This window comes from Symphalangus syndactylus, chromosome 11, assembly GCF_028878055.3.
Source record: "Symphalangus syndactylus isolate Jambi chromosome 11, NHGRI_mSymSyn1-v2.1_pri, whole genome shotgun sequence".
Lineage (NCBI taxonomy): Eukaryota > Metazoa > Chordata > Mammalia > Primates > Hylobatidae > Symphalangus > Symphalangus syndactylus.
Window position 1 is genome coordinate 61,533,562 of NC_072433.2, and position 22,835 is coordinate 61,556,396.

General features: G+C 45.3%; 1 protein-coding gene across 1 annotated transcript in view; it reads left to right on the plus strand.

Annotated features, from left to right (window-relative positions):
- Positions 1-588: 588 nt before the first annotated feature.
- CDR2 (cerebellar degeneration related protein 2) overlaps positions 589-22,835 on the plus strand; it is a 32,188-nt gene continuing 9,941 nt past the window's right edge. The window contains exons 1-2 of the mRNA XM_055232655.1: positions 589-984; positions 10,573-10,685. Coding sequence (XP_055088630.1) covers positions 906-984; positions 10,573-10,685 — 192 coding nt within the window. The 5' untranslated portion in view covers positions 589-905. The remainder of the gene's footprint in view (positions 985-10,572; positions 10,686-22,835) is intronic.

Below are 22,835 nucleotides of genomic sequence, written 5' to 3' on the forward strand. Positions count from 1 at the left end.
AGTTTAATTCCCAGGGCTCAGATGTCAAGGAGATAAGAGCTACCGCTCAGTGGGCGTTTTCTCAACCCTAAACTCCCAATCGACCCCGAGTCTCCCGGCCGGACCCGGAGCAAATCTCAGAGTCAAGATGCGAGAAGGGGTGGCCGGGCGGCGGACCTCGGGCTTTCGGCACCCTTGCGCTTCCCGCCGGCACTAAGGACTCGCCTCGACAACCGCCCGCCTCTCAGAGGCCGGAGTCCTAGGCCCTCCGGCCTGCGCTGCCTGTCCACAGACGCGCTGGCCTTGGGACACCCACCACAGGGTTAGGACGCGCCTCCGCCAGCTCTCCAGCCCGGAACCCAGAAGGCGCTCCTAGGAGCCTCACAGCACAGATCAGGGGGCGGGCTTTCGGCCGCACCCCTTCACTCTTTCCCCGCCTTCTTTGTTTATTCCGGACCCGCCATTGGCTGCTTGCCCTCGATACCGGGCCAGCCGCCGGTCTTCGGAGAGATGCGATTGGACGAAGTCCCTGCCGCTCGGCCAGCGGCCCGCTCGCGATTGGTTGAGGCGCCGCCGGGGGTTTGAATCGCATCCCCGCCCGGGGAGGGTTCTGCCAAAGTGCCACGTTGGGCCCGGCGGCGGCGTGAGACCCGGCGGCTGCGTGAGAAGCCGGCTCCAGGCGTTCGCGCCGTAACGCCCGGCCGTTGGGGCCGTTGGGAGGCGCGAGGCGAGTCGAGGCAGCCGGCCTGTCGTTGGCGGCCGCCGGCGGGAACCGGGCTGAGGCGGCGCAGCGGGGTCTGCGCGGCGGCGCCGCGTCCCTCCCGAGGGCGGCTCTGGCTGAGGGCGGAGGGGCCGGGGAAGAGCCCGGGGCAGCGGCTGAGGCGGGACGGCGGCGGGGGCCGCTGCCCCTAGAAGACCCAGCCGAGATGCTGGCGGAAAACCTGGTAGAGGAGTTTGAGATGAAGGAGGACGAGCCGTGGTACGACCACCAGGACCTCCAGCAAGGTGAGGGCGGGGGCGCCCCGCGGGCGGGCGGCGGCCTGGCCCGGGAGGCCCCCGCTGCGAAACTGTTAAAAAGTTGCTTTTTCTGGCGGCGGAGGGTGCAGGTGCCGGGAAGGGCTCGGGCTCACCTGGCGGCGGGGCCGGCCATGCCCACGGATCCCGCCCGCAGGAAGCCTCGGCGCGGGGCCCACGGCCCTGCTAATGCGCAGTTGAATATCAGCCCCGAGGCGCGTGGGGGCCAGGGACGCGCCAGGCACCGTTTTGAGCGCTTTCCGTGGATTAGCTAGTTTAATCCTCACTGCATTCCTCCGAGGCAGACCCGGGTGAGCCAGTGTGTCCCGCAGTAAGTGGCAGAGCCCGCGAAGCCGCCCCCTCGCAGGCTGTCTAGCCCAGCGCCTTTCATGGCCAGCGCGGAGGGCCGGCTGCTGCAGGTGGTAGTTGTTTTGCGGCGTAGCGGGAGCTGTGCGCTCCGCACCGTAACTCCAGGAGACAGTAACTTTTTAAAAATTTATTAACGTTTGAGGGTACATAGTAGGTGTGTATATTTATGGGGTACATGAGATGTTTGGATACAGGCACGCAGTGTGAAATAAGCACGTGATGGAGAACGGGGCGTCCATCCCAGCATTTATCCATTGAGGTACAAACAATCCAATTGCACACTTTTGTTTTCCATTTTCCAGATTAGGAAAGCGGAGGTTAAAACGGTTAAGTGGCTTGCCTAAAGCTAAGTGTGGGAGGGAGTGCTTTTTTGAACCCACACACTCAGAAGGAGGAGAGTTGTAGTCACTGCTCAAACCCCATCTCTTCCTTATCATCCTCGTTTACAGGTTTTTTTTCAGTTGGGCGTTAAGCTGTTAGGCATAGTTCACCAGATGCCAATTGAAACGACAGAAGAAAGAGCTCATCTGTCTCTGCCACTTTTCTTCAGTTTGCACGCCAGCTTTCACTTAGAAACACGCCTGCCGATGGTGTCTCCAGAGAACAGTCGTAGAGCAGCCCACACTTTGGGGCCAGTGGAGCCCCCCTTTTTCTTATACTAATAGCAGGAGCTAGCAGTTGGGGAACACTTTTTATGTGCCTAACACTGATAGGCCCATAACACAGTTGTTCATTTAATTCTCCCAGTAACACAATAGAGGTAGTAATATTGGGGAGTGCTAGGGTTCCCCTTAAGACTCCAGAGCACACATTCTTAACCGCTGTACTGAATACTGAACAATCCTCAGGAATTTTTCCAGGCATCTTCAGTTTCTGCAATTCTGTATAAATGCTTTCAGCTCTAATCTTGCAGTGAAAATTAACATCTCATTTAGTTGAATATTAAATGATCATGATGCTTGCTCATGCTAACCACTGAACATGGCAGAAGAAAAGAATGTAGACCTGAATAACTCAGAAAAGGAAAATAAAATGAGCACCTCTTTTGGAGGAAGATAATTTCTTAAATTAACATGCAATCACTTTAACTAAAGTAATTCACCTTTATTACACTTACAGAGTCCAAGCTACTTAGTGGTTGCAGTGCAGTTTGGCACCATCTTCATGTCCAAGAGACAAATTTATCATACATATTAACAAACCTGTTTTCAGATTTCCCCATAAGGATTGATGGCCTAGTTTGATAGTTTTTCCAGGATTTGTGAGGCAACCACTGTGCCATTGCAGTATTTCCCTATAATTTAATTTGTATCATCACAACTAAATATTTTTCTTTCCTGTATTTAAGAAGCATAAATCTTTAAGGGCATAGAGGGGGCAGGTTCTTTTTTCTTGTATTTCCAGCATCTAGCATAATACTTGGCACATACTGGAAGCTCGATTTTAATATTTGTTGAACTGCACTGAAGCACTCGCACAGAATCGTTTTCATGGCTCTTTTCCATCAGGTGCCTTAGTCCACGCTGCATTCTCCCCCTGTGGGAGGTTGTTAGGAACAACCAGCTGTAACACTTCAATCCTACCGAGCAGCAAGTGCAACGTGTCAGGGTTACACGTGGAATTCTCTTTAACCTCTGATCAAAATAAAGTCATCAGCTCTTCAAGTTTAACCTTAAAAACACAGGTCTGGGCTGGGCGCAGTGGCTCATGCCTGTAATCCTAGCACTTTGGGAGGCCGAGGCGGGCGTATCACCTGAGGCCAGGAATTTGAGACCAGCCTGGCCAACATGGTGAAACTCCATCTCCACTAAAAATACAAAATTAGCCGGGTGTGGTGGCAGGCCCCTGTAATCCCAGCTACTCGGGAGGCTGAGGCAGGAGAATTGCTTGAAACTGGGAGGCAGAGTTGCAGTGAGCTGAGATCGTGCCATTGCACTCCTGCCTGGATGACAAGAACGAAACTCCGTCTCAAAACACACACACACGTCTGAACCTCTTTACTGCCAGTTGTATTTCTGTGTTTTTCAAAGGGCTGTTACGTTATCACTGTAGACTTTGACGTAACTCTCTGTGTCATAACCAACTATATGGAGTACAAGTAGAAGATGTGAAATTCCAACAATTATAACTTGTGAATGTGGCCTGTGAAAGAATAAAGGCTACAGTGTGAATAAAAGAGTATCCTTTCCCCAGTTTTGCTACGTTATATGTTAACTCCTAAACTTTTAACAGATTTTAAAACTTGTTCATTTCTCAAAAATGTATCATCTGCTCTTTGCCAGGTATTCGCCTGGGCCCTGGGGCCACAGCGCCTCCCTACATGAGTGGATAGGCAGGATTCCTACTCCCATAGAGTGAATGTTCCAGGAATCTGTTCGCTAGAGAAGGCTGGAGGTGCCGCCTCATGGGATGTGCCCACTACAGCACCTCGTACATTGTAGGCCCTTGGTAGACACTTGCTGCTGAATTAAGTTTGGAAGCAGGTCTGTCATGTTAAACAGATTATTCAGCAGGTCTAGTGGGATTTTATGTGCAGGCATCTGTCCATTTTTTAACATCCTCATTATTGCTGAGCAAGGCTTATTTGGAGAGAACTGCTGAAAACTTTTTTTTTTTTTTTTTTTTGAGGTGGAGTCTCGCTCTGTCCCCAGGCTGGAGTGCAGTGGCACGCTCTTGGCTCACTGCAATCTCCGCCTCCTGGGTTCAAGCCATTTTCCTGCCTCAGCCTCCCAAGTAGCTGGGATTACAGGCACGCACCACCACACCCAGCTAATTTTTGTATTTTTAGTAGAGATGGGGTTTCACCATGTTGGCCAGGATGGTCTCGATCTCCTGACCTCGTGATTTACCCGCCTCGGCCTCCCAAAGTGCTGGGATTACAGGCATGAACCACCGCACCTGGCTGGAAAACAACTTTTAATGATCCTGTTCTCAGTATCTTACAACTACAGAATGTTTTCCTTTAGCAGTAGAAGCCATGATCTGAATAGATTGAATCTTTGTATCAAAGTTTCCTAGGGTATCCTTTTTTAAATTGAAATTGCTGGAAAATTCTAACCTCAGTAAACTCTGGTCTACTATTCATACCTTGTTAGAAACATGTAAAGCTTTTGTGTAGGCGGGAGGAGAAAACCCTTTGCTGTTACAAAACACTTTGATGAAGAGACTGTCTTTTGTCAGAGAGCTGAGTTGGCTCAGTAGGAATACTGACAATAATCTCTGTGGGTAAGATCTTTTCTGGGACAGCAGGAGCCTTCAGTGCAGGTAATGATGGTGCCTGCTTTGAAACATGCCCCGGGAACAAGGTGGAAAGACTTCAGAGACTGGATTTTCTTTTAAACCAGCTGCTATTGTCATTTGGTGAGCTGTGTAAACTTAGAATAAGGATTCAGGTTTCTGTTATGTGGATCAGTAAATGAACTCTTAGTTTAAAAGAATCCTAAAATTTCAGGATGAGTACATCCTCCTTGTGTACAACTATTTTGCTGAATCACTGTTTGGAGGGTTATTAAAACTGACAACATCATTTTTCTTGATATTTATATTCAAGTTTTCTGCTTTCCCAATTATAGTAACGTTGGCAACAGGAGTTAAAACAGAAGCATCACTAAATGACGCATTTGACTTTGTACTAGGAAAAACTTTCAGCCTTACTGTTAGTGAATTACTCCTACAGACTACCAGCTAACATGGGACTATGTTTTTTTTATTTAAGAAACTAAAGTAAAATGGGAAAAATATAATCACAGTGGGATTTAAAGGTTTCAAAACTCTGGAAGAAAGGTTCTTAAAAAAAAATTACTTGGCTGCCAGTAGTAATTTTTTGCCTAAAGCATAGAGCTGAGTATCTGTTTAAAGCTAACAGTTTACACCATTAAAAATATATTATTACCTGCAAAGACTCATTAGTGAAAGAATATTCAACATACGAAGGTATTGATATGTTGAAATTCTCAAGCCTGCAATAAATCTACGGTATTTTTAGTAGTTGCCTAAGCCAGGCCAGTTCAATAGGATTTAGAAAAGACCCTCTTAATGAAAATTCTTTTTGTAATCCTGTAGAAATGAACAGGTGTACAAGGCTTCGAAACTATATTATTTCCTTTTCTTTTGTGCCTTAAAACTATAAGGGACAAGGCCGGGCGCGGTGGCTCACGCTTGTAATCCCGCACTTTGGGAGGCCGAGGCGGGCGGATCACGAGGTCAGGAGATCGAGACCACGGTGAAACCCCGTCTCTACTAAAAATACAAAAAATTAGCCGGGCGTGGTGGCGGGCGCCTGTAGTCCCAGCTACTCGGAGAGGCTGAGGCAGGAGAATGGCGTGAACTTGGGAGGCGGAGCTTGCAGTGAGCCGAGATTGCGCCACTGCACTCCAGCCTGGGCGACAGAGCGAGACTCCGTCTCAAAAAACAAACAAAAAAAACTATAAGGGAGATTCAATATTCTATTCCCTCTGCTAATTATTTAGAAAACTTTCTTGGGCTTACTGCCAGCTTTTGGCCTCTTTTGTTTATGGAAGCCAGCTGCTACTCAACAGGAAATGAACTTTTTTTAAAGACAAAGTCCGGTGTCTTTAAGCTAACAGATGAAGTAATATCCTATTATACAGTGTGACTTCATAGGAGCTTTCTTGTAGTTGGGACTTGTTAAAATTCTATCCTTAACAGCCTATAAATATTTAGGAAATCGAGACTTCAGGTTTCTGAGCCAGGTTGGTGCTTTGTTTTACTGGAAATAAGGATTGAGATAAGGACAAGTCTCAAATTCTTTTTTGTTTGCTATCTACTAAAGAGTGCTGTCCTTGGTATCTCTTTCTGCAGGAGCAGGGAAGAGATTCCTGGCTGCTCTTAAGTAGCACAGGTAGTTCCATAACTGAATGAAAGTGGTTGGTGATAGTCTCAAGTCAGTCTTGATTCTGGGAGAGGTTTCAGTGCAGTTGGGTTTTTTTGTTTTTTTTTTTTCCCTGCTAAGAGACAAGGTCCTGCTATGTTGCCCGTGCTGGTCTTGAACTCTTGGGCTCAAACAGTCCTCCCGCCTCGGCATCTCAAAGTGCTGAGATTACAGGTGTGAGCCACCACACCCGGTCCTTGGCTCAGGCTTTGATTGCTGGTTAAGAGCATCGTTGGTGAATCTGAGCCTTCTCAGTGAGGAATTACCACTTTACACATCTAAAAAGGAAAGACTTAAGTAATACCTAGTTAATGTTTTCATACTTTGTCTTTAATACAGTGTGGTAGCTTCCATGTGGGTCTATGTATACACATTACACACTCTGTGAGTACAAAATCATTTTTTCTGGAACATGTTGAGCCATACATAGTTCGTTTTTCATTTGGTGAAAACAAGGTATTAACTTGCCTGGGGTTGTATGTGCTTTCACTAGCAGAGCAGGCAATAAAAACCCAAATAGTTGAACTCTAATTTCTCATTGCAATCTGTGAAAACAAGTAGAAGAAATTAAGTACCTCAACAAGGGGGACATTTGTATTCACTACCTTAAAGAAGCCTGCAGACCTCTCTTTCAATTGCCCTAAAACTCTGCAGATGAAGATAACAAAGAATCGTGATGAGAGTGAGAGTGAGAACCTGTTGACCTAAGAGTTTCTGTCTGATCCGTGACTCACCTTGGAGCTTGATTAGGTCAGTTAACAGCTTTGTGCTTCAGGCTGTCTCATCTGAGAAACTGGACAAAATACCTTTAAAGATATAAAGACTAATAACGTCTCTAGAAAACAAAAAGTAGGCTGGGCGCAGTGGCTCACGCCTGTAATCCCTAGCACTTGGGGAGGCCTCGGTGGACGGATCACTTGAGGTCAGGATTTCGAGACCAGCCTGGCCAACATGGTGAAACCCCATCTCTGCTAAAAATACAAAAATTAGCCAGGTGTGGTGGTGGGCGCCTGTAATCCCAGCTACTCAGGAGGCTGAGGCAGGAGAATCGCTTGAATCCAGGAGGCAGAGGTTGCAGTGAGCCAAGATCGCACCACTGCACTCCAGCCTGGGTGACAAGAGTGAGACTCCATCCCCCCCCAAAAAATAAATAATGACAAGAAAAAGACTAATGTCTCTTAAATGCTTTGAGCTGTTTGTAAAAGTTCTGTGTTTTGTAAATACAAGTTATTTCATAGACTTAATGAAGTCTTTTTTTTTTTTTTTTGAAACAGGGCCTCACTGTATTTTTGGTAGAGATGGCATTTCACCATGTTGCCCTGGCTGGTCTCGAACTTCTGAGCTCGAGCAGTCCACCTGGCTCACCCTCCCAAAGTGCTGGGATTATAGGCATGACCCACTGCACCTGGCCTCTAAAGTCTTAATGAATGTAATAACTGTAATAGACATTGTTAGTTTTGAAATCACAAGAGAATGTATTTTAGCACCTATCTACCAGCAGTATACTGTTTTATTTTAAGTGGGGGTAAAATGTTTTTAAATGATCTGGAGTTGGGTGTGGTAGGTTTTGCTTTTTCCAGAGTGAAAACTAACCAAGTAGAATACTAATTATGCACTTGAATGGACATTACAACAACTAATGCTGTTGTTACCATTTACTCAATGCTAAGTTTTACTATCAGTAGTGGTGGATAGCCATTAAGCCTTATTTGTCAACCTCTAAAAATTAAGTTTAAAAATCATTATGTAGTGAGTTTCCTTGTTTTTATGATAAATTTTTTTCATAGTACTTTTATGACATTAACTGAGGCTACTTTCCATCATACCTAGAATAAAATTTAAACTTTACCTACCATGGGCTATAAAATCCTATGTGATCTGATCACTCATGCTTCTATCATACTGGCTGCTTGTCAGGTTGTAGAATATGCCAAATTCATGGCAAGTTCTTCATCCTTCAAGCTTCAGCTAAAAGGTCTTCTCAGACCTTCCTTATGACCTCCCTTTCTAAATTGGGCCCTAGGCTGGGCACAGTGGCTCATGCCTGTAATCCCAACATTTTGGGAGGCTGAGGTGGGAGGACGTGTTGAGGCCAGAAGTTTGAGATTATCCTGGGCAGCATTGTAAGACCCTGTCTCTACAATAAATCAGTAAGCTGGGTTTGGTAGTGCATGTCTGTAGTCCCAGCTATTTGGCAGACTGAGGCAGGAAGATCACTTGAGCCCAGGAATCCAAGGGTACAGTCAGCCATGAGTGCACCACTGCACTCCGGCATGACAACAGAGCGAGACCGTGCCTAATAAAGAGACAGAAAAAGAAAGCCCTTTGTTCATTATCACCAAATCCAGGTTTTTCTCCCCCGCTTTATCTTTTAGACTTTATATTGAATTAGTCAACAAATCCTTTAGCTTTACTTTCAAAACATGTCAGAATTCTGCCCCTCCTCTCCATCTTCATCTCTGCCACCCTGGTCCAAGCCACCATCATCTCTCACCCAGATGACTGCAGTATCTTTCTGTCACTCTGCTCCCACCTTTGTCCCATTCACTCTGTATAACATCAGCCGGAGTGATCCTGTCAAACCTCCATTGGATTCCTTCATTTAGGGTAAAAGCCAAACTCCTGACCTCTTTAGTTAGGCCCTCCCCAAACTGGCCATCTTGGAGCCCCTCTGATTTGAGTCTTCCCCCTCTCCTCCCTGCCCAATACAGTCTGCTCCACCCTCCTCGGCCTCCTTAATGACTCAGTCATGCTTGCTCCCAGGTGCTTTGCACTTGCCTTGCCTCTGCCTGGAGTGCTGTTTCCCTGGATGGATCTACATGGGTCACTTATTCCGTTCCTTCACATATTGATTCTAATGTGGCCCTGGTCACATGTTCTTAAATTTCAGCCTCCCACATCCACACTCCTCCTGTACTTCTTCCTTGCTTTATTTTTTTCTCTTTAGCATTTATTGCTATCAAGTTTTATTTAGCTGTTTCTCCCAGTAGAATATAAGCTCCATGAGGGCAGGGATATTTTTTAATGTGAGTTCCTTATGGCCTCTGGGCACCATCCCAGTGCCTAGAATAGTGTCTGATACTATTGAGTATATGCATGCATGCATGAATACTGTTTATCACAGTATGTGAGTTTAGTTACTCATTTGTCTGGCTTCCTCCACTAATCTGGGAATGTCGGCAAAGCAGGACTTCATTTTATTCAATGTTCTATAGCTAATGCTTAGCATAGTGCCTGGCAACAAAAACATTCATTTGTGAATCAATGAATATTAATAGTATTTTGCATACGTATTGCAACTTAGTTTGTAAAGTACTCCTTTATGTATTATTTCATTTGATTTTCACGATCTTATATTGATAAGACAGTCATCTCTCTAAACAAGAATACTAACTATAGGGGCCTTAAAGTCACCATATTGAAAGTGTTCTGGTAAATGATAGAACTGGGCCTGAGACTTAACTGCCCAGAGTGCAGTGCATTTCCCACTGTATCAAAGGACTGCTCCATAAGATTTACTATGCAGAGAAGTATTTCAATGACCTATGTTACAACTAGTGTCCTTTCTTATATTGTTAACTATTTTCATTTCTGGGAGTTGAGTATAATATAAACAAATCCTGTGTTATGGACATTATACCTAAGAATAGAGAGAGTTGAAAAATGAGGTTTAAAATAAAATATGGTTCTGTGCTAAATGGAAGTATGAGCTGACATGTAATTACCTCAAAAACCACATTTCTGTTTTGCTTTTCTAGTTGCTCATCTTACAGAAGGATACGAAGAGAAGTAGAGTGACCTGGGGCAGTGTTCTTAATGCTGATGTATTTTTCCTTTTCTTGACTTAATAAATTTTAGTCCCCTTAGGAGTCCAGGATATATGACAATAAACTTTAACAGTTGTATTCACAGCAGCCAAATTCATGGGAACTTTAAAGATTTTTGAAAGCTCCACCTGTACCTTGGCTCAAGGGTCCATTCAAAAAAGTAGACTGTCAGGATATGAATACATTCATTCTACTAGCAAATAGGATTTTAGAAGTAACACTGCGGAATGATCATTCCTGAACAAAATAACTGCATCTCCATAAAGTAGATGACTGTTTTTCACTTCTTACAAGTATGGGTACATAAGAGAATACATTACCTGCTGGAGGTATCAGTTTAACTGAATTTTAAGTAGAACTCTGGTTTCCTTCTGTGCCACTCCACCTTCCATTGGGATGTGACTTAAACTACATGTTCTTTTTTGAAGGACTGGGTTATATAAATTGTTGATGTGAGATCATTTGTATTCTAAGATTCATTTGTTGTGCTAGATCTTCAACTTGCCGCTGAGCTTGGGAAGACATTACTGGATCGGAACACAGAGTTGGAGGACTCTCTTCAGCAGATGTATACGACCAATCAGGAGCAGTTACAGGAAATTGAGGTAATTCACTTAGCAGGAGAGTTACACTTTTGACACTTCAGTGTGTTGCTGTTATGCCAATCACATACTGGTAAAATAACACTTGCAATTAGACGCAGCATTTTATTTTTTAACACAAACGTTTTTGAGAATGAGAACCGCCTCCCGAGTAGCTGGGATTACAGGTGCCTGCCACCACGCCCGGCTAATTTTTGTATTTTTAGTAGAGACGGGTTTCACCATGTTAGCCAGGCTGGTCTGAAACTCCTGTCCTCAGATGATCCACCTGCCTCGGCCTCCCAAAGTGCTGGGATTACAGGCATGGGCCACCGCACCCGGCCTAAAAAATGCAATATTTAAGATATACAGAATGGCGTAAGAGAACAATACAATGAATACCCATATATCCACCACCTAGCTTAAGAAAGAAGACTACCCACACTGCTGAACTTCCCACCGGAGAGGGAACTTATACCTCCTCCTTGGTGGCATATCCCTCCCACCTACTACCAAACCATATCCCAAATTTGAAAAAAAATAAAAAATCATAGTTTCTGATTTCACAATGTGTTCAGATGTTTTGCTTCATTCAAATAATCATAAAATACATGTTGCTTTCTCTCTGCTGTGATCTTGATTTGTTTGCATTGTTGCTGGATATTTTATTAAAATACTACATTTTTGGCTGAGTGTGGTGGCTTACGCCTGTGATCTTAGCACTTTAGGATGCTGAGGGAGACAGATTGCCCAAGCTCAGAAATTCAAGACCAGCCTGGGCAATGTGGTAAAACCCCATCTCTACAAAAAAAATACAAAATTAGGCTGATGTGGTGGCGTGTGCCTGTAGCCCCAGCTACTTGGGGGACAGAGGTGGGAGAATCACCTGAACCTGGGAAGTCAAGGCTACAGTGAGCCATGATCGTGCCACTGTACTCCAGGTTAGGTGATGGGATCAAGACCTTGTCTCAATTAAAAAAATAATAATAATATAATACCTTTTGCCTAGCTTAACAAACTAAAATGACAGATGCTAGACTAGGGCATTAAAATGGCCCTCCATGCTGCTAATCCTATAAATGGTCCACTTCAAGTAGTTCAGTTATGTGTAGGCCACTTGACTGTAAAGATAATCATGGATATTAACCAGTGTCCCATCAGAACACCTTTCTCCATGTCCCAATCCATGCTCCCCCCAAAAAGGGTGTGTACTTAAAATATAAGCTCCTCCCCCTCAAATTGGTACAGTAGACCCAGGACTTTTGTGTCTGTGCACAGAAAAATGTAAAAGACTCTAGAACAGTGAAGCAGTTCATCATAATGAGTGCTTACTAAAGCTTTGATTATTTCCTGAACCAGGTGCTGGGAATTCAAACAAGTGGAGAATTACACAGTCCTTCCTTAGAAGTGATCACATTATACAGTTTTAAACTTTTGAATACAAATAAACCTATCATCAAAACAAAGGCAAATGTACAATCTCAATATCCATTAATTTTACCTAGTAACATAAAAGGTGTATACAGTAGACCCTCCCCTTGAGCAGGATTTCTGAAATACACTTTTATAATTCTAGGAAGGTATGGCTTGCAATGATGTTGAAGTCACCAGGTACCATTTTTAGCATATTCTACATCAAAAGAGCGTAGAATATGTTTTACACTAAATTGAATTTAATGACCTACTGTAGGCCAGGTGTGATGGCTCAAGCCTGTAATCCCAGCACTTTGGGAGGCTGAGGCAGGCAGATCACTTGAGGTCAGGAGTTCGAGACCAGTCTGGCCAATGTGGTGAAACCTTGTCTCTACTAAAAATACAAAAATTAGCTGGGGATAATGGCAAGCACCCATAATCCCAGCCTAGGCAACAGAGCAAGACTCCATCTCAAAAAAAAAAAAAAAAAAAAAAAAGACCTACTGTAGAGTTTGCCAGAAACCTAAAATGCAGAAAAACTAGGCATTTAAAAACTATTAGGCCGGGCGCGGTGGCTCACGCTTGTAATCTCAGCACTTTGGGAGGCCGAGGCGGGCGGATCACGAGGTCAGGAGATCGAGACCACGGTGAAACCCCGTCTCTACTAAAAATACAAAAAATTAGCCGGGCGTGGTGGCGGGCGCCTGTAGTCCCAGCTACTCGGAGAGGCTGAGGCAGGAGAATGGCGTGAACCCGGGAGGCGGAGCTTGCAGTGAGCCGAGATTGCGCCACTGCACTCCAGCCTGGGCGACAGAGCAAGACTCCGTCTCAAAAAAAAAAAAAAAAAAACAAACTATTAAACTAGGCTAGGCATGGTGGCTCACGCCTATAATCCCAGTACTTTGGGAGGCTGAAGTGGAAGAATTTGAGGGTTTGAGACCAGCCTGGGCCACAAGATGAGACCCTGTCTCTAGTCTAAAAACAAAACTATTAAACTAGCCAAATGTTTTATGTGGTCAAGGAACTCTTTCCTACTTTGTTTCGTAGACTTTGTTTTTTAACTCAGTGGGAGATTTCAGAATAGTCCTAAACGATCATCACTGTTTGTATTTGTGTAGAGACGTAGTCTTAATTGTATTATCATAGTCTATGACGTTTATCTGAGGCCTGATTATTGCTAATAGTTAATAAATTGTATTGATGTTTCCTGTTAGAGCATTTATAAAACACTATAACTGGTACTTATTTTAGCATGTCTTTCAAGTGTAGCCGAAAGAAGTGTAAATATTTGTAAGTTGGGAGAATGATGCCTATTGATTAGTGTAGGAGATTACAAACAACTGCTTTATGATCTAAGTTGTCTTTGTTTTCTGTGGTATCGAGGATAATTAAACATTTAAGCTATATCATTGGTATTCTGAAAGTATCCAAAGATATCTGAGATTCTCTAAATCTACAAATAACCCTTCATTATCTAGTATTATCCATAAGATATTGCAAAGCGTCATGGAAATGAAATAATCCAGTTCAGACCTTCATGATTAACTAAGTATAAAATTCGACCGGGCGCAGTGGCTCACGCCTGTAATCCTAGCACTTTGGAAGGCCGAGGCGGGCAGATCACGAGGTCAGGAGATCGAGACCATCCTGGCTAACATGGTGAAAGCCCGTCTCTAGTAAAAATGCAAAAAATTAGCCGGGTGTGGTGGTGGGCACCTGTAGTCCCAGCTACTCGGGAGGCTGAGGCAGGAGAATGGCGTGAACCTGGGAGGCAGAGCTTGCAGTGAGCCGAGATCGTGCCACTGCACTCCAGCCTGGGTGACAGAGCGAGAGACTCCATCTCAAAAAAAAAAAAAAAAAAGTATAAAATTCATGTATAAAACTATTCAGGAGATTTAGCTTGGAATATTTCGGGAAACATATTCATGAGTCTCTTGTTTCTGTAATATGTAGTCCACTGGTTCCTAGATCTGAGCATTGCACAATGCAGTATTTTACTCTTTATCCAAAGCTGTTTTTTGGCTAAGAATAATTACTATCTTAGATTTCTTCACCACCATTACAGTTGACTTTCTTTTTTCTTTCCTTTTATAAGTTGCTTCATGAAAGTAAGTTTACAGTCTCAGTAGGGGAGATGAGATGGCAGTAATGGCTAAGCTCACTTACCAGCCAGGGGATTCCCACAGACTGTCCTTGCTGCGTGTGCCATCACAACTGTGCCTGGGCAGACGTAGAGATCACGATGTAGATTTCTGAGGTCCCTCTAATAGCCTAAAAGAATGCCCGATGCTCTTGTAAAAGTAACCAGGCAGCTAAAGAGCCTACTTCCTTGCTAAACGATGACCCTTGCATATGTTCCTCTTATTGCAACCTGCAGGAGGCCCCCTAAACTTTATAAGGGCCCTTTCCTTAATTTGAACCTTTTCAACATGTTTCTCCTCAACTTAAACTTTTTATTGAAATCTACATTACAGAAAAGGGCACAAATCTGAAGTGTATAGTTGATGAATTTTCATAAAGTAAACATGCCCATGCAACCTATTCCTAGATAAGGAGTTGAGAGCATTATCAGCCCATCCGGTCACTACCTGGTGAACTAGCATCCTAACTCCAACACCCTACATAAGTTTAGCTTGTTTTTGACCTTTACATCAATGGAATCACTTGTACAAGTTTTAAAGTAATTGTTTAGAATGTTTATTGGGAATTAGATTACAAAGTAATCCACAACTGAGTGCAGTGGCTCACGCCTGTAATCCTAGCACTTTGGGAGGCTGAGGCAGATGGATCGCTGAGGTCAGGAGTTCGAGACCAGCCTGGCCGACATGGCGAAACCCTGTCTCTACTAAAAATACAAAAAGTAGCTGGGCATGGTGGTGCATCCCTGTAATCCCAGCTACTCGGGAGGCTGAGGCAGGAGAATCCCTTGAACCTGAGGGGCAGAGGTTGCAGTGAGCCGAGATCCTGCCACTTCACTCCAGTCTGGGCGAAAGAGTGAAACTCCATCTCAAAAAAAAAAAAAAAAAAATCATTTTTTTTTTTTTTTTTTTTTGAGAGATTAGAATATACTCTCTTAATTTTTTTTTTTTAATTAATTTTTGCGTACAAAAACAATAAACATTTTCTAAAAATACATACAAACAAAAAGATGCGTATCAAACATATTAGGAAGGTTGCACATGGGAAGTCGGGGAATAGAAATGGGGGTGGGAGTTAAAATAAATGAGAGAGGGACTTTATATGGATCAGTGATAATAACTCAATCCTCTATTTGACAAAGAAGAGGGAGAAGGAAGAGGAAGAAAAAGAAAGTGGGATAAAGGATCAGAAAGGGAGGAAAATAGAAAAAATTAGAGTATGACTCCAGGGTAGACCTGTTTTGTTGTCATTGAGTTGGTTGGTTGGTTTGTCTGATGTATTCTTCATGTTTCGCCAAGTTGGCCAGACTGGTCTCGAACTCCTAGCGCGAAGTGATCAACCCGCCTCGCCCCCCAGAGTGCCGGGACCACAGGCGTGAGCCACCACGTCCAGCCACCACATTGCTTCTGGCCTCCGTGGTAGACCTCCCAGACGGAGCGGCCAGGCAGAGGAGCTCCTCACTTCTACCCAGACACGGGGCGGCCGGGCAGAGGGGCTCCTCACTTCCCAGACGGGGCGGCCAGGCAGAGACTCTCCTCACTTCTTCCCAGACGATAGGTGGCCGGGCAGAGGCGCTCCCCACTTCCCAGACGATGGGTGGTCGGGCAGAGGCGCTCCCCACTTCCCAGACGATGGGTGGCCGGGCAGAGGCGCTCCTCACCTCCCAGACGATGGGCGGCCGGGCAGAGTCGCTCCTCACTTCTTCCCAGACGGGGCGCCCGGGCAGAGGCGCTCCTCACTTCTTCCCGGACGGGGCGGCCGGGCAGAGGCGCTCCTCACTTCTTCCCGGACGGGGCGGCCGGGCAGAGGCGCTCCTCACTTCTTCCCGGACGGGGCGGCCGGGCAGAGGCGCTCCTCACTTCTTCCCGGACGGGGCGGCCGGGCAGAGGCGCTCCTCACTTCTTCCCGGACGGGGCGGCCGGGCAGAGGCGCTCCTCACTTCCCAGACGGTGGGTGGCCGGGCAGAGGCGCTCCTCACTTCCCAGACGATGGGTGGCTGTGCAGAGGCGCTCCTCACTTCTTCCCGGATGGGGCGCCCAGGCAGAGGCGCTCCTCATTTCTTCCCGGACGGGGCGGCCGGGCAGAGGCGCTCCTCACTTCTTCCCGGACGGGGCGGCCGGGCAGAGGCGCTCCTCACTTCTTCCCGGACGGGGCGGCCGGGCAGAGGCGCTCCTCACTTCTTCCCGGACGGGGCGGCCGAGCAGAGGTGCTCCTCACTTCCTCCTGGACGGGGCGGCCGGGCAGAGGCGCTCCTCACCTCCCAAACGATGGGAGGCCGGGCATAGGCGCTCCTCACTTCCCAGACGATGGGTGGCCGGGCAGAGGCGCTCCTCACTTCCCAGACGGGGCGGCCGGGCAGAGGCGCTCCTCACTTCCCAGACGGTGGGTGGCCGGGCAGAGGCGCTCCTCACTTCCCAGACGGTGGGTGGCCGGGCAGAGGCGCTCCTCACTTCCCAGACGGTGGGTGGCCGGGCAGAGGCGCTCCTCACTTCCCAGACGGGGCGGCCGGGCAGAGGCGCTCCTCACTTCTTCCCGGACGGGGCGGCCAGGCAGAGGCGCTCCTCACTTCCCAGACGGGGCGGCCGGGCAGAGGCACTCCTCACTTCTTCCCGGACGGGGCGGCCGGGCAGAGGCGCTCCTCACTTCTTCCCGGGCGGGGCGGCCGGGCAGAGGCGCTCCTCACTTCTTCCCGGACGGGGCGGCCGGGCAGAGGCGCTCCTCACTTCTTCCCGGACGGGGCGGCCGGGCAGAGGCGCTCCTCACTTCCCAGACGGTGGGTGGCCGGGCAGAGGCGCTCCTCACTTCCCAGACGGTGGGTGGCCGGGCAGAGGCGCTCCTCACTTCCCAGACGGTGGGTGGCCGGGCAGAGGCGCTCCTCACTTCCCAGACGGTGGGTGGCCGGGCAGAGGCGCTCCTCACTTCCCAGACGGTGGGTGGCCGGGCAGAGGCGCTAGGGCCTCTAAAAGTATTAAAGCAGCGGCAGCTGCTGCACGCAGACATGAGGGCTAGGCTAAAACAGTAAGGTCAAGTTGTTTGGACAGAAAGGCTACAGGGTGCGGTCCTGGCTCTCGTGTAAGAATTCTGACTGCACTAACCATGCCTAGGAAGGAAAGGAGTTGTTGTTTTGTAAGGGATTGAGGTTTAGGAGATTAATCAGACATGATCAGCAGGGAGAGCACGTGTGTTTTTACGAGAATTATGCTGAGACAGGTAACAGATGAGGATGAAATTTGGGCTTGACTGAAGTAATGGGGGCTGTCTGTGAAGCCTTGTGGCAGTACAGCCCAGGTAATTTGCTGAGCCTAATGGGTGTCAGGGTCAGTCTAAGCAAAAGCGAAGAGAGGCTGGGATGAAGGGTGCAAAGGAATAGTAAAGAAAGCATGTTTGAGATCCAGAACAGAATAATGGGTTGTAGAGGGAGGTACTGAAGATAGGAGAGTATATGGGTTTGGCACCACGGGGTGGATAGGCAAAACAATTTGGTTCATAAGGCGCAGATTCTGAACTAACCTCAAAAATCATTTTTTTAATTCAGAAAAATATATAGTTGAAGAACAAAAAATCAGCTCCTATCCCACCACTAGTGAAATTTAAAATGAGACAGTCCAAAAAAATGGTCTGGGAACAAACTCATCTGAGTGAATGAAAAATAGTGCAGAGAGGCCGGGCGCGGTGGCTCACGCTTGTAATCCCAGCACTTTGGGAGGCCGAGGCGGGTGGATCACGAGGTCAGGAGATCGAGACCACGGTGAAACCCCGTCTCTACTAAAAATACAAAAATATTAGCCGGGCGTGGTGGCGGGCGCCTGTAGTCCCAGCTACTCGGAGAGGCTGAGGCAGGAGAATGGCGTGAACCCCGGAGGCGGAGCTTGCAGTGAGCCGAGACTGCGCCACTGCACTCCAGCCTGGGTGACAGAGCGAGACTCCGTCTCAAAAAAAAAAGAAAAATAGTGCAGAGAACTGGTGAAAATACTAGGACAAGATCCCTAAGATTCTGACTTATTATGGAAATAGACAACTTGGACACTGCCAAAGGGTATTTTGTAAGTAGAACCACAAATATTCTTTCAGAGACTCTTGGAGGGTTTCAAACAATCCCCCTAAAAATTGATCAGTATTTTTGGTAGGCATAATTTTTAATGTAAAAACGAAAAAACAAAAATTTCCTTTAATGTAAAAACGAAAAAGGATTAAACTATTCAAAATAATGGTTAAACTGGCTTCAGAGAAGCCTGTAGCCTGTCTTACTTTTTTTCAGTGCTAATTTGAAAAACTTAGATAATTTTTTAAGAATCCAGAACAAGTTTTTTCTGTTCTAGGTGGAAGGAGGGGAGGAGAGAACTCTTACTTGGGAGAGTAATGAGATCAGACACCATTGGATTCATTTACACTTTCCTACAACCGTGTAAGCAGCCTACGGCCTTGTTTTGGTTACTTCCCTGCTTAGACACCTGCATTATCCCCTACAGGAGTTGTGCCTAGCACTCAAAGTAGTCTGGCCTTCAAGGCATCCCTTCTTTCAAGAGTTCATGCCCTTTTTGGAAATGAAAAAAGATTTTGTGCTGCTTTTACTGCATGTATCAATATTCTATTGTATATGATACTTAATTGATTTGCTTTATTTTCCTTTCCCCTTATTTCCCATTGCAACAATGAGCACTGTTGTTGTGTTTATTCATGGTCTTTCACACATACTAGGTAATTGATACTGTGCTGAAATCAGTATTTTAACAGAGGAGAAACAGCTTACAAAGGTCTTCTAATAATTCCTAAACTTTGGGTTTCCACCTCTGGAGATTTTTAAGGGAGGCAGAAGGGACTCTGGCCTCTGTTTTAGGAGATTCAGGTTTAAACCCTCAATTTTAATTGCAAATAGCTAGAGAACTTAGACATATGAATTACCCCTCAGATTCTGTTTGCTCCGTTGTGGAATGGTGATAATGCTTACACTGCTTTGGTGTAGGATTTTTCTGAGGGGATGAGATTATGGAAGCATATATATTTTGAACAGTGTAAATTGTTACTTTGGTATAGGATTTTTCTGAGGGGATGAGATTATGGAAGCATATATATTTTGAACAGTATAAATCGTTGCGTAGTTTACCAATGTTTTGAGAATTTTAGTAGTGAGCCGGTGGCGGTGGCTCACGCCTGTAATCCCAGCACTTTGGGAGGCTGAGGCAGGTGGATCACGAGGTCAGGAGTTCAAGATAAGCCTGGCCAAGAAGGTGAAACCCCGTCTCTACTAAAAATACAAAAATTAGCTGGACGTGGTGGCGGGAGCCTGTAATCCCAGCTACTCAGGAGGCTGAGGCAGAAAATTGCTTGAACCCGGGAGGTGGAGGTTGCAGTGAGCCAAGATTGCGCCACTGCACTCCAGCCTGAGTGAAAGAGCGAGACTCCGTTTCAAAAAAAAAAAAGAATTTTAGTAGTGAAAAAAGTCTTTAAAAATTTGTATGGATATATAATAGCTTTACATATATATGGGGCGCATGTGACATTTTGATACAAGCATACAATGTGTAATGATGAAATCTAAATTGAGATAACCATGACCTCCAACATTTATCATTTCTTTGTGTTGGGAATATTCCATATCTTTTCTAGGTATTTTGAAGTATACAATAAAATATTGTTAACTATAGTCATGAGAGAACTTTAATTCTGAAAAAATAAATCTTTCAGAATTACTGGCAATAGACTTTAAAAACAATCTAATCCCACAATTTTAATAATGGGATTATAGGTGGTTTCTATTTTCATATTCATGCCTCCTGCCACCAAATTTCTACAGGGGAAATATATTACTTTCATCAGGGGAAAGAGATTTTTCAAAAGTAATAGGAAATATTTCTTCACTATTATGGAAGTTAATTTTGATACTAAATTCAGAGGATTTAGGCTGTAATCCTTAATTTCAGGATAATCCCAACACTGCTTACAAGCCAGATTTCCACTCCATTTCTATGTGTTTTTACTTGGGGTCGTTTGTTTCTGTCTTTCCCTGTGTTCCAGGTTAGGATTCCACAATTGCAAATAGGTATTTATGTAATTCTGCTGGCCTTTGTTTTTTAAAGTTTTACCTTAATTGTAAAGGTGGGCTGTTTGTAGCTTTTGTACATAACTAGAACCTTGTACTCATAGCTGAGGTGACAGTCTGTGCAAATTCCTGTACAGTGAGATAAACCCAAGGCATTTTGCTACAAGTTGACATTTTTGCCCACATTTCTGCTACCCCATGACCCCCTTCCCCCACTGTTTTGCTTTAAATGTCTCCCTTTCCTGTTTACTATAGCAGTCAGATTCATTGAAGGCTGTGTATCAAAGAGAAAACCAGCATGTCAGCAGCATGTCTGTACCTTGAGATGAGAGGTAGGAAATAAGCTAACCCATTTCCTTCTAGATTCAGAAAAAAATGAAGCACTGACTCCATAGACCTAGGTGTCTGGCCTTACATCAGTACTTGCTTAGAGATCTCATCATTTTTCTTTAAGTTGCTGACTGGTTTTGTCAGACTCTTCTGTAGGTCCCCTATAACTGAATCTTGGAGAAGTGAAGGGCTTTTCTGATTAATTTTGGTTTCATATAATAAGATTAAGCTCCTACCATGTGAAAACAAGCTCCTTGGCATTCTTTAGATTGTTGTTAAAGCCAAGTCATCTAAGACCAAAGTATCACAAGTTCTTAAATGGTTTCATTGTGTTGTTATCACAGGTATCACAGGTTTTTATATATCAAACGAGGAACTTTCTATAGTTTCTTATATGGCCTGTTTGTACTTATTTGCATATTGACTTGTTTCCTGTATGTTGGCCACAACTCTAACTTGAACATTCTATCTTTAAGAGAGCAGCAACTTGAGCCCCATCTGGTATCTGGTAGGAACTGTAAAAGTCTCCCCTTCAGATTACCGGGGGCAATTGGTACCATGGGAATAAATACAGAGAAATAATCTATAAATGGAGAAGAGGGGAGAGAATTCATGGCTAATAGGCTGTTTTCCCAAGAGGGCTAAAGCCAAAGCCCTTCTCAAAACCTTTCAGTTAAATCCCCCTTGACATCTCACAGTCTGAGTCATGCCAAGCACAATAAGCTGTTGTGAAGAAAAGTCTAGAAACTGCCAGTTTGCCAGTATTTTTTTGGCCCCTACTGTGTGTCAGGAATGGACTAGATACACAAGAGCCTTCCATTCTTAGAAGACTACAGTACTGGCCTGGCATGGTGGCTTATGCCTGTAATCCCACCACTTTAGGAGGCCGAGTCAGGTGGATCTCCTGAGGTCAGGAGTTCAAGACCAGCCCGGCCAACATGGTGAAACCCAGTCTCTAATAAAAATACAAAAATTAGCCTGGCGTGGTGGTGCAAGCTTGTAATCGCAGCTACTCAGGAGGCTGAGGCAGCAGAATCGCTTGAACCTGGGAGGCCAAGATTGCAGTGAGCTGAGATTGCGCCTCCAGCCTGGGCAACAGAGTGAGATTCCATCTCAACAACAACAACAAAAAAATTGAATATTATTGTATTGTTTTGAGAGAAATCAAATTTAGGGTACCTTGGGAATGCTGTTGCTTTAGACCTGCTTTAAGGTGGTCTTCTTTCTTTTTTTTTTTTTTTTTTTTTTGAGATGGAGTCTTGTTCTGTTGCTGAGGTTGGAATTCAGTGGCATGAACTTGGCTCACTGCAACTTCTGCCTCCCAGGTTCAAACAATTCTCCTGCTTCAGCCTCCCCAGTAGAGTAGCTGGGATTACAGGCATACACTACCTTGCCTGGATAATTTCTGTATTTTTATTTTATTTTTTAGACGAAGTCTCGCTCTTGTCCCCCAGGCTGGAGTGCAATGGCATGATCTCGGCTCACTGCAACCTCCATCTCCCGGGTTCAAGTGATTTTCCTGCCTCAGCCTCCTGAGTAGCTGGGATTACAGGCACCTGCCATCATGCCCGGCGAATTTTTGTATTTTTAGTAGAGACAGGGTTTCACCATGTTGGCCAGGCTGGTCTCAAACTCCTGACCGCCTGCCTGAGGCATGTGATCCGCCTGCCTCGGCCTCCCAAAGTGCTGGGATTACAGGTGTGAGCCACCACACCTGGCAAATTTTTGTGTTTTTAGTAGAGACGGGGTTTTGCCATGTTGGCCAGGCTGGTCTCGAACTCCTGACCTCAAGTGATCCGCCCACCTCAGCCTCCCAGAGTGCTGGGATTACAGCCATGAGCCACAGCGCCTGGCCAAAGTGGTCTTAAAAGGCTTCTGAAGAGGTTATGTTTGAAATGAGGCCAGAAGGATAACTGGAATTTATAATCTTTGGTGCCATGGATCCCTTTGATTATCTAATGAGATCTATGGTAATCCTCTTAAAATTCATTGAATTACAAAGGAAATCTGTTATAATGAAATACCTGTCAAATATTGAAAAAAGTAAATTTGTGATATTATATAGATATGTGTTAACATATTTAATAACAAGATCTAGAAACTACCATGATTTCAAATAGTGGTGAAGGTAGGCAGTAAATCAAGATTTCTGCAACTATATTGCAATATGAAAATACCTGTGATTTCTGTTGATGAAGAAGTCACAGATAAACCTAATACTACTGGTGGTTTATTGCCTCTGTCAAAAGAAA